The 18209-nt window shown below is 36.6% G+C and overlaps 1 protein-coding gene across 4 annotated transcripts in view; it reads left to right on the forward strand.

The window, feature by feature from the left end:
- Positions 1-18209, forward strand: part of COL25A1 (collagen type XXV alpha 1 chain) — a 450135-nt gene that overhangs the window by 339044 nt on the left and 92882 nt on the right. For all 4 annotated transcript variants that reach the window (XM_034671874.1, XM_034671873.1, XM_034671875.1 and 1 more), the window contains exons 11-12: positions 7652-7678; positions 9693-9737. In XM_034671874.1, coding sequence (XP_034527765.1) covers positions 7652-7678; positions 9693-9737 — 72 coding nt within the window. The remainder of the gene's footprint in view (positions 1-7651; positions 7679-9692; positions 9738-18209) is intronic.

Consider the following 18209-nt stretch of genomic DNA (forward strand, 5'->3'; position numbering starts at 1 on the left):
GAGGTCACGGCTTCATAATCTTGAGAAACACCAATGGATGACTCATCCTTTTTTCCCCCAGAAATTCAGCACTTGAGATAGAGAAGTCAGAAAGGATTTATTCCTTTTAAAAAATAATTACCCCATTTTTTTGGTCAAATATTCATGAATTAATAGAATGACATGCCATCTTACTGATAGTCTCTAAAGTAGACCTGTTGTGGAAGACCTATTTCAGGAGTGTCTAGATGGCTCCGTCGGTTGAGCATCTGACTCATGGTTTCCACTCAGGTCAGGATCTCAGGGTGGTTGGAGCCCCAGGTCAGGCTCCGTGCTCAGGATGCAGTCTGCTTGTCTCTCTCCCCCCCCGCCTCACCCCCCATGTTCTCTCTCTCTCTCTCTCTCTCTCTCTCTCTGTCTGTCTCTCAAACAAACAAATAAATAAATACAATCTTTTTCTTAAAAAAAGAACTACTTCAAATAATAGAAATTATGGAGTTATATTATTGACACAAAACTCCCAGATAGTTAAAGAGGAACAACTGCCTCAAAACTGGGAACTCTTTCCCATGATAGAGGTATGGTGGTATTGAGTGGTAAAATCATGGAGGAGATCTGATAAATGGAATTTAATAATTTTTATGTTCATTAATGCATGGTTTCAATTTAGTCAATACTTATTTGCTAGGCAGTAACTACGTACTGAGGATGCAAAATACATGACCTGAAGAATTTGCTGCCTAGTCAAGTAGATTTTATAAATATGTGAATATTTTAAAATATAGCCAGTTAAAATGTGCTAGAGAAGCACAGAGGATAAAAACGAGCTCTGTCTGAGTGCAGTGGAGAAGTCTCACAAAGGAAGTGAGTTATGACTGCTGAGCCTCGAAGAATTATTAAGAACTTCGTGTGAAGACTAATAGGAGACTGCTTGGGAAAATATAAATGATTAAGTGTGACTGAAGACAGAGTCCACGAAAGACTCAAAACAAGATATGAGGCTCTCCCATCTCAGCGCTATCCTGCTCTTTCTTGTTTATGCTGTATTCCTTCATACCCAGTTCAACTAAATCATTGGCTTTTACACTGAAAACATTTCAGCACACTCTCTTATATTCTAAACATTTCCCAATAGTTCCTAGTTTGGCATTTCCACGCACTTAAGCTATGAAATCTGAATCTTGTAAAACATTACTTGAATTATACTCCAGACATACATATAATAGTGGCTGGAGTTTATGTTTCTTGACCTTCCCTCATCAAACATCCAAGTAGAATGTGGAATTTTATAAAAGTATATCTGAAATGAATTCTTCTTACGTAAGACAAATTTTCATTATTTATTTCAAATTTCCTCTTACTCTTTATAAACCAAGTTAATGTATTTTCTGATTTTGCGATGCATTTGACCAGGTTAGTATCTTTGAAAAAGTTACGATTAAAGTCTGTCACACCACGTCCCTGAGAAATTCTGGTGCTAACATTTTATGACTCCAAAAGTTAGATTATATATGTTATCATTCTTCCTTATGGAACCTGACTTTAATGTATTTTCTTCATTTTTCCTAACTTTTATTAAATCATGGAAAGATTTTTAACTCAAAAAGGAAATAATTTTAAATGGCTTAATAGTTTGGGGCTTTTATCCTCCCCTTCACAGATGGACCACCTCTTTTTTGTTCCCTGTGTTTTTTATTACAGAAGCTGGTTGTATGTTCTTGTATCCAGAAATGACCAGCAGCTTTCAGAGCTTCAAATTTTACTGTTAGCCATCAGGGACAGAACAGGAACTGTGTCCGCCCCCTGCTCACACAGAACATCATTTCCTAATAGCAGGCAACCAGAACTTGCCTTAAAACACCTCCCAAGAGGCAACCTAAAGCACATCATTTAGAAGCTCTGCATCCTGTTTAAGTAATTAATACCTCAATCAAATTTGGACTAGCATTGGTGGTGTCAGAAGAATTCATTAATTCTTTTCCATTCCATTTCCATTCCATGATCTATTAGGCTTTTTTTAATTAAAAAGACTTTTTTTAATTAAAAAATGCTCTTAAAAATTTTTTTACAAACTGGAAAGTGCAGCCAATGCATAATGGTTATAGAAACATCCATTTCTTAACTGTGTCTTTGAAAATTAATTTGGGCTGATAATTCTAGCCATGGTTTACATAATGGCTTTCTGAAGAGCATTAGAGACCTTGGGCCTACATCCACATCCACAACACTTTCCATATTAATGAGACTATGTAACTAAGATGATTTTTGCTGGCTGTTTTAATATAGAAGGCATGAACTGAATTCCTCCTCTCATTTTTGTACTTACAGGTAATCTAGAGGCTATTAGAATGTTCCAGTAGTGTTGGAATGACTTGGGTAAATGCAAGGATGAAAAATCTCATTCCCATCTTGAGACACTGTTGTCTACAGTACAAGAAAAACTTGATTTATTTATATGTGTTTATATATTCCTATAATTTTTATTATCCTCAAAGTAAATACTACTGTGCTTATAAAAATCTGTAAGTCCATACAAAAACAGTCTCCCTTCCCTGTCCATATCCCCACCTTCAACCACCTACCTATAGCCTCTTTGGTGTTCTTTAGAAACACTTACCATATACTCACCTCTTGGCCTTTGTACTTGCAGTTCCCTTGCCTGGAATATTCTTCTCCCTTTTATACACATACCTCTGCCTGACCTCTTTCAGAGCACTGTCTAAGAGTCACTTTATCACTGAGGACTTCACTGACCTTCCCACCATCCCCACTTTAAAATACTACCACAGCTGCTTCTCCCAATCCTTATTCCCGTTTGCTTTAGCACTTACCACATGACACACTCTGTATTTACTCATTTATTTGTTTACTATCTTTCTCCATTCATTAGAATATGAAGTCTAGGAGGGCATGCATTTTGCTTATTTTGTTCACTGCTGTTTCCTCAGCACCAAGAACATTGCCTGACACTCAATGGGTACTAGAAAACTATTAAGTGGATTACTTAATGAATGCATGAAAAAGGAGTCACTGAACAATTACCATATGTCAGCTACTGTGCATGACAAAAGACATTTAGTCTGAAGAAAGAAGTAACCAGACAATTACAACACTGTTGGTAAACTTTATTAAGGAAGTGCTGTCATAGGGGTGCTTTGAAGAACAAAAGAAAGGGACCAGTCCCACAGATGGGGGCTCTGAGCTCTAAATGATGGAGTGAGTAGAGGAGAGGGGAACCAAAGAGAAGTTGCAGGAACAGACAGCCAGAGGTATAGCAGTGCAAGAGACAAGAAAGCATGGCTCATGTGGTGAACGACCACTATTACAAAAGCTCTAACTTTTCTCAAAAGCTATGGAAAGCCATTGAAGGATTTTTTAGTAGAAGAAAGGTATGAATGCGTTAGCCTTCTAGAAAGCTCATTCAGGCAGCACTGTGCAGAGAGGTGGAAGGATATTAAAGGCAGAATGGCCCTCAAGTGGACGCCCATCAGCTAGCTGGGGGAGAAGAGGGTTTGAACAAGGGAATAATGATGCGGGTGATAAAGAGGGCAGGCTGGAGAGATTCTCGAGTAAATTATCTGATAGACTTGGAGCAGGGGGAGTAAAGGATCACTCCCAGGCCATGAGTCACACACTTTTTGGTGAAGGCAATCACCAAAAAGGACGATCATATTTCTCAGACTTACTTTCTTACCATAGTCCACATATTTTACAATATTTAAAAATGGAATCTAGCAGGGGTGAAGGTAAACAGGAAAGAAAATCAAGGGCGCTGTGTAATTTCTTTCTTGTTTGTAAGTTCTAACAACATTGCAGAGCTCTCCATGGCTTCTTCCAAAAGATCACGAAAACTTTGGTTTAAAAATTTGTCTGCAGATGAGTGGTTTTACTACTCTGCACTTGGAATTTTTCAGTGGCTCATTTGGTTTTTATCTTTTGAATATGTCACCTAGAACCTGTACTGAAATAAGTGTATTTTAAGGTTTAAATTATAGTTTAACACTTCAGGAGCTAAACTTAAAGATACACAGTTTGGTATGTTGACTTTCTTTATGGTGCACAGTTTTTAATCTTGAGACATATACACAGATGTTATTTTGAAAAATGAAGAGACCAGATCATTCCCATTTAAACTGAGTCTTTACAAAGTTTATGCAAACATAAAGGTGCCCACCAAGAAAATATCTAAAAAGTAACAATTTATTGATCAATAAAAATGGAATGAAAAATTGACTCTTTAGTTTGGAAAAATATTTGTTCCAAACTTAAGTCATGAAGACAATAATAATGGAGTTATTTTAGAAATCTTAAAAGACTAGAACGATTGGCTTTAATTTTAGGAATAATAAAAACACCAATTTGACTAGTGAGTAATGAACTTATGACATTGTTCATCTGAGTCATTATTCATAATGACTTTTGAGCAGGCTGAAAATATAAATAAATTTAAGAGGATTAGATAGGTTAGTGAATGATCGTATGGCATTTGCCCATTACTTTATTCATTTATATTTGTTCTAGAAGCCACAAAACTAGTCAAATGTAAACATCTTAATCAACTGGTAGCAACATAATCTAATGTCAAAATCATTGAGCAGTGAAGTTTTCATTTATACACTTAAATTTAATGACTACAATGTCACAGGTATATAATGGATTTATTAATCTAAGGACATTCAAAACACACATATAAGCAAAGTCTTGATCAGCAAAATAATTATTTGGGGTGTGTGTGTGTGTCTATACTTACTCGAATGTATGTCTGTGCCTTATATCCAACTCCAGTCTATTCCCACTCCCCTGCTAGTAACAGATGACACTATCCTTGGCTTGCTACCATTTTTCCTGCCAGTGAGATCAAAGGACCTTACGCACATTTTTGGTAGCTGAGAATATATCCTCGGCAACATAGTTATGAATAATCCACAATGTATTCACAATTCAAAGTTAATGTTACATCTTTAAAACTGCTTTTATTTTTAGAGTTTAGCAAAAATAGAAGTAGTTTCCTAACTGTGAAGAAAAATTTTGTATTCATTTTCTCTATAGCTGTCTTTTGATTTTCATGAAATACTGTGTTAAAATAGACAATAATTTTATAGATTTCACAGTTATGGGTAGTCTTTCTAAATCTTTAATATGGTCATGCAACAGAGACCAAATTAGAAAATACAGAAATGTTAGTCTCTAGTTAAAGCACTTGATTTCAAATTTGCTCTGATTTTTCTATGAAATACTCCCTTGCTGGGTTATCCATCAATGTAGTGAAAAACTCAGTTGTACTGCACAATCTTTTTTCAAGTGGTAAACTTAAGTTTAAATGGAAACAAACCTTTCTGAATTGAACATATCCATTCTCAGTCTAAACATTGAATTAATGTACTTTGTGTTATATGATTTCCTTTCTAACATCAACATTTTAGGAAGTGAAGTGCCCTGGAGACACTGGGGCAAATGGAATCAGAGACCATGATAAAGCCCAAGTCGTCTTTGACTTTCAGCTCTCCCATCGCTGAAATTTCCAAATTCTGCCTTTACTTAGCATTAGCATTCACTTCCCAAACAATTTACACAAGTGAGAACTGATTAAACCTGTTTATGTGCTAAGGGGAAGGAACTAGTAGAAAGCAGGAGGCTCTGATACAGATGCAGGGATAATTGATGGAGAAAGATCCCCGAGGACAGAGGCCAGGATGGATTCCAGAGTCTACTGGATGCATCTGCCTGCAGAGGACGGGTGCCTCTTCTCCCTGTGACATAGGAAGGAGGTCCACGTGGGTTTGGATTGATGAGAGACGTGATGGTGAGGGAATTTACACCTGATAGCCTCTATTTTCTCTGCAAAATCTGAAACAGGGAGAAATTTAAATAGGAGGGGTGAAATGGGGAGGGAGGCTCTCTGACTGCACAGATATGTCAGATAACCAGCTCATTAAGAAGTTAGTTGGTTGAGTAAATTAAAAAGGAACATAAAAAGGTGATGTTGCACAGTGCACTTTCAATAACCTAAAGCTGATTTTATGAGGAAATTCTTAGTCTTCCTATGAGGATTACAAAATAATTTGTGAGGAACAGATTCTCTGAATGTTCCTAAACGTAGTGTATTTTTAATAAAAAATTATGCATGACTAATTCTCCCTCTAATGTGCACTCTAGTGCTCTCTTTAATGTTGCAGAATGTGAGTTAAGATGCTGATTAACTGAAATGTCACACATTGAAAATAGGCTAGCCGTTCATTAGGTGTAATGGAGTACAGAGATAGTTAACATGAAGTAATAAACTTTCATTTAGTATCATTTATAAAGTATAACATTGTTAACATATACTAAAATTAGAAGTATTTTTGAAAGAATCAGAAGAGAAATGTTCAATATTTTATGTAAAAATAGACATAAATAGTCAGAATTATAGCTGGATGTCTTTGTGCTCTCTTCCACCATCCCAAAACTGTGCCTAATTCTACATAAAGCTAACAGAATCCCAATGCTGACTTTGTGGCTGAAAAACAGCTAAATCTCAGAACTGCCGTATTTCCATTTTATATGTAAATGCTCCCATCCATCTTCCAAAATACTCTATTCCCCCCATGCGCCCAGTGTCCTAGGTTATCGACAGCTGACAGCATCTTTTGTTTCCTTTTCTGGTCCACCCTAGGTGTCACAGTTGACCTTGGCATCCCCTAGTTTGTAAACAAGTTTTTGCGCCAATCAACTGGCCACATTTCATAAGCGGAAAAATAGAACAAAACATGTTTCTTTGTAATGCTAGTCAATGATTCTCTTTGCAAATCTGCTTCCTGAAGTTTTGCAGATGCAGAAGTCACATGCCGTGCGGCCTGCTGGGAACTGCACCCGGCCTGCTGGGAACTGCACCCGGCCTGCTGGGGGACTGCACCCGGCCTGCTGGGGGACTGCACCCGGCCTGCTGGGGAACTGCACCCGGCCTGCTGGGGAACTGCACCCGGCTTGCTGGGGACTGCACCGCACTGTCACTGCTTCTAGCAGCATAACCTCTCCAGCCTCCTAAATGTGGTTGAGGTGACAGATCTGCAGGTATTCGAAGAAACAGATGCACAGGAACAGCAAAGATTCTTTTTTTAAAGGAAAAATCAGAATCTTACGGCCTATGCTTAATGTTCTTCAAAAGAAAACAAGAGAGAAGAAAAGACCTATTGTGTACTTCCAACCAATAATTTCCATTTTCCTTGTCGTACAAAACATCAGCATATTTCTGCACAGCATAGAGAACCTTGCACACTAGGACAGTTTTACTTGGTCGTTTNTTGCTGGGGAACTGCACCCGGCTTGCTGGGGAACTGCACCGCACTGTCACTGCTTCTAGCAGCATAACCTCTCCAGCCTCCTAAATGTGGTTGAGGTGATAGATCTGCAGGTATTCGAAGAAACAGATGCACAGGAACAGCAAAGATTCTTTTTTTAAAGGAAAAATCAGAATCTTACTGCCTATGCTTAATGTTCTTCAAAAGAAAACAAGAGAGAAGAAAGGACCTATTGTGTACTTCCAACCAATAATTTCCATTTTCCTTGTCGTACAAAACATCAGCATATTTCTGCGCAGCAGAGAACCTTGCACACTAGGACAGTTTTACTTGGTCGTTTAAATTTAAATGGTTACATTATTATGTTAATTGAATAATTTTTCTTTTTTTAGGGTCCTGTGGGGCCTCCAGGACAAAAGGTAGAGTATAAACGGCACTGGGGAAGTAATTATACTTGCATTGCCTAATGGCTAGCCTGAGAGGTGAACAGAATTAGCTACCGTAAGCCATGCTGAAGCATCTGGATTGTGCATTCTCCTTTCTAAAAATACAGTCCTATAATGTGAGCCATTAGATTTCTAATCAACTCCATTATAGAAAATCCAATAAACCCAGAGTAAACTCTTTTTAAGCTGTCTGCTGAACTAGGTTATTGAATTTTTAATTAAAATACTGGTAAAACACTGTGGCAAAACTTAGAACTTGAAAGGTCATATGACATTGCAGATTGACTGCATGGTCCTGCTCAAGTATTATGACCAAATGATCATCGAATGGACCAGAACAAAAGATGTACTTGTTGTTTGATGACTGTATTCCATTGGTCTGCTAGTGTTTTCCTGTGCTGAGGTCATCTGAAAAGCAACTTCCTGATTGTCATTTCCCAGTCATCAGAATTCACCATTACGTTCTGATGGAGAGGGTCTAGCACTTCGAAAATTACATCAATACTACAGTAGTAAATATATCAATAGTAGGTAGATGGCCCTTTGCCAACAAAATATTGCGAAGTCCCCATTCCCTGTTACAACTCCCACCTCACAATAGGGAAAAGGGATATTTAACCTGCAGAAAGCTAGAGAAAACAATTGTATTACAACAGGTGGAAAAGTGATTATTCTTTATCTTTGGAATCCATCAAAGATAGAGACTTTTTATCCCCCAAGCGCTGGGCATGTGGCATCTGTTGAAACATAATCCTGCAAACCAAGTCCAAAGCCAATGAGTTATGAGACAACTTGGGTATAAGAACACTTTGTCCTTCGCAATAATGTCTCTATTAAGCATGGTGTGAAATTGTAAAGCTACCCTAATCCACATGCGACCAGGGTAAAATTACTGCCTGAGGCTTCAGGAAGCCTTTTAATGACCCACTCAATATAATTACCAAAAGCACTAAGGAACTTGCCATCTCAATTTATTTTGCATATAATGACTATATATTTTTAATAAATTTTATTTTTTAGAGAAGTTTTAGGTTTATATTTGCTCTTTAAAAAGACTTTTTCCCATGTTTATTAAAGAACTTTAATATCATACATCAACTTAGAAAAATCTGTTTTCTAGGGCTAGACAAAGAATAAACACATTTTATTTAAAAATGGTTTCTCCAGAGCCTGAAAGGGGAAATGACATCACTATTTGAAAACATTTGTTAATGTTTCTATATCCAGGTAAATGTCATAGATTTTCTCAGGTGATAATTAGCTTTCTTATTCTCAGTTCACCCCCCCCATTCATAATCACCCCAGTGCTCATGTGCACACATGTCCACACACACACACACACACACACACGCACACACACTTAATTTAACATTTGATGTGCTGCTGTATTATTCCTAGTCAGAGTTTAACGTTTGTAACTCCTTTTCTAGTCTTGGGAAGACATACTCACACTCACCTGGCTTAAATGTACTCCCTGAAAGTCCAGGGGAAAATGCTTCAAATACAACAAATTTGAGTTTACAGTGTGGGTGCTTTATTTGACTAATTGTGGAACAAATGGTTGTTATTTTAATTGCCTTTTGTTTTATGGTATTTAAACTCATGAAATGCAAGAGTTACTGCTACTGCTGGGCTTTTCCAGATGGAACTAAGTCTATTTATTTCTCAAAAGCACCAAATTTAGAGCCATGTGGCCTTCTGATAGCTGTGGATCCCAATTTATGATGTGAATTTCTTTAAAATCATATTAGGGTTAAGTGGATATTTAGAAGCATGGTTGAATTTAACTCTGTAGTTTCTGGGAATGCTTGACAAATCTGCTTACATTATTTTATATCTGAATACCATGGATAAGATCTGAAAAACTCAGCCTTTCACACAGGTTTTAGCAAGGTAAAGTTAAGGCTGACATAATTAATACAATACAAATTTAGAATTGAAATATTTTGTGATTCTAGCTGCTTAATTTAATCATGTGTCTTCCTAGGGTTCTGTTGGAGTACCTGGAGTTCCAGGGGTGAATGGTCAAAAGGTAAGTTCTGTAGAATATTGTTGATAATTTAAAAGGATTAAAATCACAGAATTATTCTAGTCAGTAATGTTAGTAAAAAGTTTACAGACTTATAAAAACACTACATATACTTTTGAAATGCAAGGAAATTATGGTGCAACAGATCAAACTTTTAATTTTTAATAATGCATTAAATGGTCAGAAACTCTTAGAAAATTTTCCATTTTATTTTGATAAATTTTGTAGGAGATAACTGTATCTTTCTTATAAATATACATAGAATAAGAAAAATTTTGTGTTTAATATTAATTGTGATAAACAAAATACACTCCAGTTTATTCTTGTCATGGCAAAAGTAACATGTATTATTTCTTTCATTAACAAAAGTTATTCTTACAGAGGGAACCTATTGGAATATTCTGAACTTAGGAGCAAGCTCTTTTTACTGTTAGGAAGAATTGAAATAGACTTACCAAGCTCTGGTACTACACTCTTGTTGTACTGTTAATAATGAGGGGGAAAATAAAATCAGAAAATCCCACAACTCTACATAGACATATCTTTGTGCATGGTTACATCTATTTCTGCAACCAATTACTGGTTGGACAAAGCATCTAGCATCATCCCATAGGTGGGTATGCTCTTCTGTGCTCCGAAAAGTGCTGCCTCGCTTTTCAGTCTGAAACCTCTACAGAGACCAGGAAAGCCATAGGGGCAGCTAACAAAGTCAGTCTACCAGGAGCCAGGAAGCTGAGCTAGGGACTCTCTTGTCTCCCTCAGAGTTTTTGGACTAGCCCTATAAAATCCTGTGATCCAACAGCTTGTGTTCAACGGAAAATCTTTAAATCCATGCACCCTGGATTAAATTCTGAAATCATAAGGAGCCCAATATTTACAGAGAGAATAGACCTCCTAGTGAACTTTTCCCATCTTGTCCATCTTTTCTTCTCCAATAAGATATTAATGATTACTATTTAAAACCTACAGTGGCTAGCAAAAAGCATGAGTCTGCCACTTACAGGCCACATGAATTTTGGCAAAGTCCCTGAATTCTCTGGCCTCGGTCTCTTCATATGTAAAAGGAAGACAATAACACTTTCTACCTACTAGGGTCAATGTGAAGGTTAAACGGTGAGTAGACATAAAGCCCTATGACAGTGGTGATCTTACAATAAAACTTTTCCTTCATTCCATTTTGGTGAAATTCTGGAAATGTGATTGATCTGTATCTTAGACAAGGCTCTCTGCTTCCACAATACTCAATTCCCAGTGAAATTGATGTCCTCACCCAAGGCTTCTGGTGTCCTTTAGTCCACAAACCAAACGCGGCACACTCCTCAGGAGTGAACTGCCCAGCTCACTGCTCTTTTTGCCACTTAATAAAATAGATATCTGTTTGCTTCGCAAATCCTGGTAAAGAGAGAAGATTAACTTTCTAGATAGAACATTGCAGATCATGGAGGGAAACATAAAAATTTGGAAGTATATTCATTCTAAGATGGATTTTAAAGTTGTGTAAGTCAAGATAATATTTGGAAAGGACACATATGGATATAAGAGAAATGTTTTTAACATAGGTGAAGAACAAAGCTTATACCCGTAAGGTTAATGTTTTGCTCTTTCTTCTTTGCTTCTTTTCTTTTTTCAACTTTGGGACAATCATGAAAATTTATAGAAACCTTTAACCTGAAACAAAACAACTTTAAAACTGTCACATACATGTTTATGAAGACTGCATATTCTTTATTTTTGCAAAGGAAATATGCAATTTCCTTAGCAAGAGAAAGGAATGTGACATTTTCTTGTCCTAGTCACCAAGTTTAAATTATATTTCAAGGAAATAGACAGTTAATATTTGCAGTTTTATGTCTTGTTATACATCTTTGTGGCATTTTAAAATGTTTTCTATAAGACCTAGGGAAGCTAAATAATTTCACACTTTTATGAAGGCATTAACAAAATATAGTTTAAGATTGTTTTTCCTACTTCATAGAATTTAACCTAAAACTTTGTGGATGAAATTTCTGTTAACACTAGTCATTATCTAACATTTGTAATATTTGCTTTATCTTCTTTAGGAAAATAAAGTGCAAAAACCATGAGTCCTTCACTGAAACAGCAGGTCATTTAGGCAGTAAAAACAAAGCTGGAAATAGGGTAATAATTCTGTACTTAAGCATATGAAATGTGTTTTGGATCTCTACAATTTGTTTTTCTAAGAAAAGAGCTTACAATGACATAATTTTTAAAAGCACCTTAATGTCCTCAAAACTGTCGTAAGGACATTTTTTCTACATTACAATTTCAAAAGAAGTACTTTTGTGGCTTAGAAAATATTTTTCAGATAATGGTTAAGGAAGAATATGATTTCTATGCCATCAGAAATACAACAAATAACAACTAGAAAATAGAAAGGTTTTTCTCTTACAAAAAAGAAAGAAAAATATTTTTTAACAGTATTTTATTTGTTTTCCATCCATTCAGATTGACAAAATTGGTGATTGGCTTTGGCCAATAAACTTGGTAGTGACATTATTTTTTTTACACTATTTTCCTTCAAACATGGATCGCCTTGACTGCTAACCTGAGTAATTCTTATTTTGTAATGGTCTTCCAGTTATTCAGATTGTACTAGGAGAAAGGACTTACATAAACAGTACATGGCATTAAACCCTGATCTAGCTCTTTCTGGCATCACAATCTACAAAGTGCTCCTGAACATCTTCTGTAAAATGTGGAAGGCAGTGCGGTATGGAAGAAAAAGTATGGACTCTGTAGTCAGAGAGAGAATGAGTGGGTCAGATCCTAGTTCTCATTTGGGCAAGTTATGTAATGTTTCTAAGGCTCGGGTGTAAAGTAGAAATACAAACCTTGCAGTATTAACTAGATAATGTCTCTAAAGTGAAGGTAATGTTACGGATGTTCAATACATGTTATCAAGTATCCGTAGGAATAGTATCACACTGTAGGAGTTTCAGCAAATGAGCCCTAAGTTTACCCTCAAGCAGGGAGGAGAAGCCAGCTGAATCATGATAGGAAGAATATGAATATGCAGAATTACGCAGGAAGGTACAATGTTTCTCTGTCCCTCGGCTCTTTCCCACCCACCCGCCCAAGAGTGCCGTGCTGGAGTCGGATGCTCTGTTTTCTTCCACCTGATGCGCAGCCTTTGAAAAACCCTTTTCCTGTCTGGGCTCAAGGCAGTTTTTTGTGTGTGTGTGAAATGCGACTGTGGGCTGTACTAATTTATTTCTAAGTCTCTAAGAGATAAAGTCACTCTTGTCTCATTTTCAATTCAACCTCTTTCTCACATTCTCTGTTCCCAATTCTGAAAGCTGTTGTTTCCATAATTTAGATTTGTTGCCAGCAGCCAAAGCAGTTAGGGTGGATTTAATGCTAAGTCTTTCCTAAAAATATAAATGTTGTCCTCTCCTTCCTTAGCTAGTTGTATTGAACACAAAAATTGTGTAATTCTCAAGAATAGATCTTGTTAGTTTAAAGGTATAATTAACATACTGTTTGTGCTCCATTATTCATTATCCCGCTCTCTCTGTCTCTCTGTGTCTGACACACGCCCACATGCATACATGAAGAGATGTACATCTGATACATATTTAAAAATAATTTTGTGGTAGAACTATCTTTTGAAAGATCTTTTAAACTATCTTTTAAACTTTTGTCCCTTTGACAAAATTAACTGCTGTCTATAATTTTTGGTAACTGGGTGATGGGTATTAAGGATGGCACGTGATGTGATGAGCACTGGGTGTTGTGCACAACTAATGGATTGTTAAACACTACATCAAAAACTAATGATGTACTATATGCTGGCTAACAACATAATAAAAAAATAATTTTTGTATATATGTATATATTAGAACTTTTAAAATCTTAACTTTTATTAGGTGGTATTAGAACCCTATATTTTTCTACTCTTTCCACATTTTCACATTAATCACCACCCAGAAAAACAAATCATCCTTTACTTGAATAATAATCAATGCCCAGCCTTGTGCAAATACCACTGAAGAGGAGATCTGAGGACAGAAATAGGGTACATTAAAAATCTAATTGGTGCAGTTAACACCCTTGTCTGTTTGTTACTATGAAAATAACAATAAAGATTTTCAGGATTAAAAACCAATTATTTTGTCTAAGCAAGCTAGAATATTTCTGAGGCCCCAGAGTCACAGGGATTGTTTTCAAAGCAAAAGACAAATATCAGAAGATCTTTTTTTTTTAAAGATTTTATTTATTTATTTGACAGAGATAGAGACAGCCAGCGAAAGAGGGAACACAAGCAGGGGGAGGGGGAGAGGAAGGAAGCAGGCTCATAGCAGAGGAGCCTGATGTGGGGCTTGGTCCCATAATGCTGGGATCACGCCCTGAGCTGAAGGCAGACGCTTAACCGCTGTGCCACCCAGGCGCCCCCAGAAGATCTTATTCATGGATTTTTCAAGTATTTTTTAGAATTTATTATTTTTAAAACTTCAAAATATAAATAAAAAATGATGTTAGCATATCATCTATGAATCTATCCCAGATAGCTATGTGATTTTTAAGGAACATTAAATTTTAATGAATTTATAGTTATGGTATTTAGAGTTCCTTTTCATCTCTTATCCATGGATCTCACGGTTCTTCACTGACATTAATCCTCACAGCATACTTCTAATGGCATTTTTATTGTAAGTGTATTTAGAGAGCAGATAAATTGAAGCTCTCAGACTTCCAAAGGTCAAGCCATTTATTTAAGTCTATTCAGTGGACTGTTCATTGAACTCAATATTTTTTATTCTTGATTCACTTACTGTAACAACTAAATACACTCTCTTCTTTGGCTTCTTTGGCTCTCTCATTAAGCAGTCTGAATTAAGTTCCTGAGGGATTTGAATATGGCATAGTTCTGTTTGTTTTCTGGTTGGTTAGCTTAAAATATTTCCTGTAGCAGAATTTATTCAGTGGTCCCATTACCCAATATAGTTGTGACTTTCCAATTTAGACCTTAAGANATATTTTTTATTCTTGATTCACTTACTGTAACAACTAAATACACTCTCTTCTTTGGCTCTCTCATTAAGCAGTCTGAATTAAGTTCCTGAGGGATTTGAATATGGCATAGTTCTGTTTGTTTTCTGGTTGGTTAGCTTAAAATATTTCCTGTAGCAGAATTTATTCAGTGGTCCCATTACCCAATATAGTTGTGACTTTCCAATTTAGACCTTAAGAAAAGTTACTTAGACTAAATGAAGAGATTGATTTCTGATTCCAGATTAATTAATGGTTCAGGGAAAGTATCTTACAGCAATTCAATCATTTTGCAAGTTAAAATTGAGACAAATTATTTTTTATTAATTTCCCTGTCTTCTAAAGTTAGCGATTATGTACGTTAGAATTCTCAGAATACATGACTTTTTTTCTCTAGTAACTATAACGGGATGTGTTGTTTCTTCTAAAAGAAACATCATCATTTTCCTATTACAGAGCATTTCATGTAGTCAAATCACTTTATCCCTAAGTGTGATTCATACATTCTCAGGCATTTTTATATACATGCTTGCTCCTAAAGAGACTTTTCACTCAATTTTACTTAAGTGGGACAAACGATANCACTTGTTAAGTGGGACAAACGATATTTCTATTCTTTATGTAATTAATTTTAAATTCCTTTAGAGAGGAATGAAAAGTNTACTTAAGTGGGACAAACGATATTTCTATTCTTTATGTAATTAATTTTAAATTCCTTTAGAGAGGAATGAAAAGTTAGTTACAAGAGGTATTTTAATGTTGGCTTGAGAGAAATCAAGTACGGTAAAGATTTTTTTAAACCACTTTACCCCTGACTTTATTTAGGCCTGTTACTATAGAATTTGCTAATAGTTATCATTCTACCAAATTCTATCATTCTACTAAAATATTGGGAGAAGGAAGAATAAAAAGTTGAGGGGAAAGGGATTCCTGGGGAAAAGGATGTGAGAGAAGGCAAGCTGCTCACAGGCTGTCCCAAAACAAACAACACGGCAAATGTGTTTGAATTATGATATCATCGAGTCCACTTATTTTCCATTTTAATTGAAAAGACACTGTATTTTATAGAGGGATCACAAAATTATTGATTTACTACATCCTATTCCACTGTATACGTAATCTGGGAAAGCTTTTTAAAAAAACTTCCCATAAATGTGTCCACTGACTCACTTGTTGATTTTTTCAGTCATCCATACAGCCCTTACTACTAAGCGCCAGGCACCATCTCTCTCAGTCTTCATGGAATTTCCAGCCTAATTGGGGATGGAGACATTACATGAACAGTTATACTGAAAGCCTGTTACATTACAGCTCTGTTAAGGACTGGGGCAGAGAAGCACAGGGCAGCCTGGCCTAGTGCTCAGAGCCAAGTAATGCCAAGCAATGCTTCTCTGAGCGAATAGGTGACTTTAGGGGAAACCTAACAGGAGGTCAGGATTTGGCAAGGGAAGAGAAAATACCCCGATGGGGCAGTACCTACAAATTAAATTAAAGACAACCTTGGTCTTAGAATTTGGTTTCTAAAACACCATATTATCAGTCACGATGGGGCTGTTGTATTCATCATGGTCTACCTTTTCTCCAAGCTTATGACCCTCTCTCGCTCCCCCTCCCACTCATGCTGTCTCTCTCTCTCTCTCACATAAATACATAAATACATAAACAAATACATAAATAAAGGGCTGCGATGAAATAAGTTACTGCGACAATCCTAACAGGTTAGCACCTACCCAATTCCATCCATTTGGTACGAGGCTACATTGCCAAGCAGATAGTAACCATTTTCCAACTGCGAAACAGCATCAGTGGGGTTAATTTATGAGAAGTTGAATTTCTTTCAGGATTCTCTTCTCTGTCTTCTCTGCCCAATGCAGAGAACAGAAGAGCGCAGTATGTAATAATTCCTAACATGTATTTGGCATTTACCGGCAGCTACCATCCTTGGTGTTGTGTAGTTCACTTATCCCTCACAGCAATCCTATAAAGTAGGAACTAGCATCGCCACACTATTAATGAGCAAATGGGAGTACAGAAAGGATAAACATTTTGCCCAGAGTTACCGAGGTGTCTTTGGTGGAGTTCAGCCTCAAAGCCAGGCAGTCTGTTTTCACTGCACACAACTCCATTTCCACCGTTAAGGATAGGATCTTAAATTCAGAATATCCCAGCTTTGCTTTCCAGTATTTGTATGACCTTGGGCAAGTTACTCACCTTCTCTGAGCCTTAGTGTCTTCGTTCATCAAATGAAGATTCAAATATTTACCTCAAAGTTGAATCAGAAAAAATAAAGTAATAAATGTCACTTTATTAAAATATGTTAAATATTCTTAAAATATTAAGTTAAAGAATGGACTATGTTCCTCTCTGTACTAGGGGCATTAGTAACTCCATGACTCAGAAGCCTCCTGGGTGTATAAGTAAATGTTAGGAAGAACTATTACTTCTTTCTACTACTCTTCACTGATCTTTAGATTTTTCCAGCTGGACATAACCACTTAACATTTCTATTAATAACTAGGCACATTCTCTTCCCAAGAGAAAAANTTTCTTTCTACTACTCTTCACTGATCTTTAGAATTTTTCCAGCTGGACATAACCACTTAACATTTCTATTAATAACTAGGCACATTCTCTTCCCAAGAGAAAAAAATAATTTATCATTCAAACTATACATAGATTTACCATTAAGGACTATGCTTTAAGAAAGAAGAAATTAGCTGGGTTTTAAAACTTTAAAAAATCGATATATTATCAAGGGCACATTATGTTGCAAGTCCTAGAATACTTAGCAGATCCAATTTTTAGAATAAAGGTATTTATTGGTCATGGAACTTGAAAGCGAATGCAGGCTTCAGCTTTGCTCTTCTCTGGCAACTAAACCTCAACACTAGGAATGCAGATTCTTTAATCTCTTCACCCTGCCTTCCTCCTTGCTGCCTTCATCCTATTCCTGCTCTCCCCTTGGTTGTTAGGTAGCTGCCAGTCACGCCTGGGGCTTCCTTCTTTCATATCAACATGCAGAGACTGAACGACTTTTCCCCCAAACATCCCACAGAACATTGGAGTTCCTTTGTCAGTGGGGACGCAGAGGTCTTGGCCTCCCCTTCTTCCCCTGGCTTGGAAAATATCAGATGCTGTTAGCTACTGCCACTGCAGTTTCTTTTCTAGAAGCCGCAGTCACATGGAAAGTTGCAAGAATCACTAATTGTCTAATTTAGAAGAGACTCATGTAACACGAGGGAAAGGAACAACTGTGTTATAGCTGACTCATCCTGGTCCTAGGAAACTCCTCCATTTCACATAAACCACTTTATTCATTTTGATTATTCCTTCCTAAAACATAAGTCTTTGTTCGTAATCTTTTTCCCCCATAAGTATACACATGGTGAACAATTTTTTATATATATACAGAAAAGTCAGTCCTCTGTGGCATCATGCTCTCCGGTTGGTTTTTGCTCATTTGGG

The sequence above is a fragment of the Ailuropoda melanoleuca genome, chromosome 11 (assembly GCF_002007445.2).
Source record: "Ailuropoda melanoleuca isolate Jingjing chromosome 11, ASM200744v2, whole genome shotgun sequence".
Classification (NCBI taxonomy): domain Eukaryota; kingdom Metazoa; phylum Chordata; class Mammalia; order Carnivora; family Ursidae; genus Ailuropoda; species Ailuropoda melanoleuca.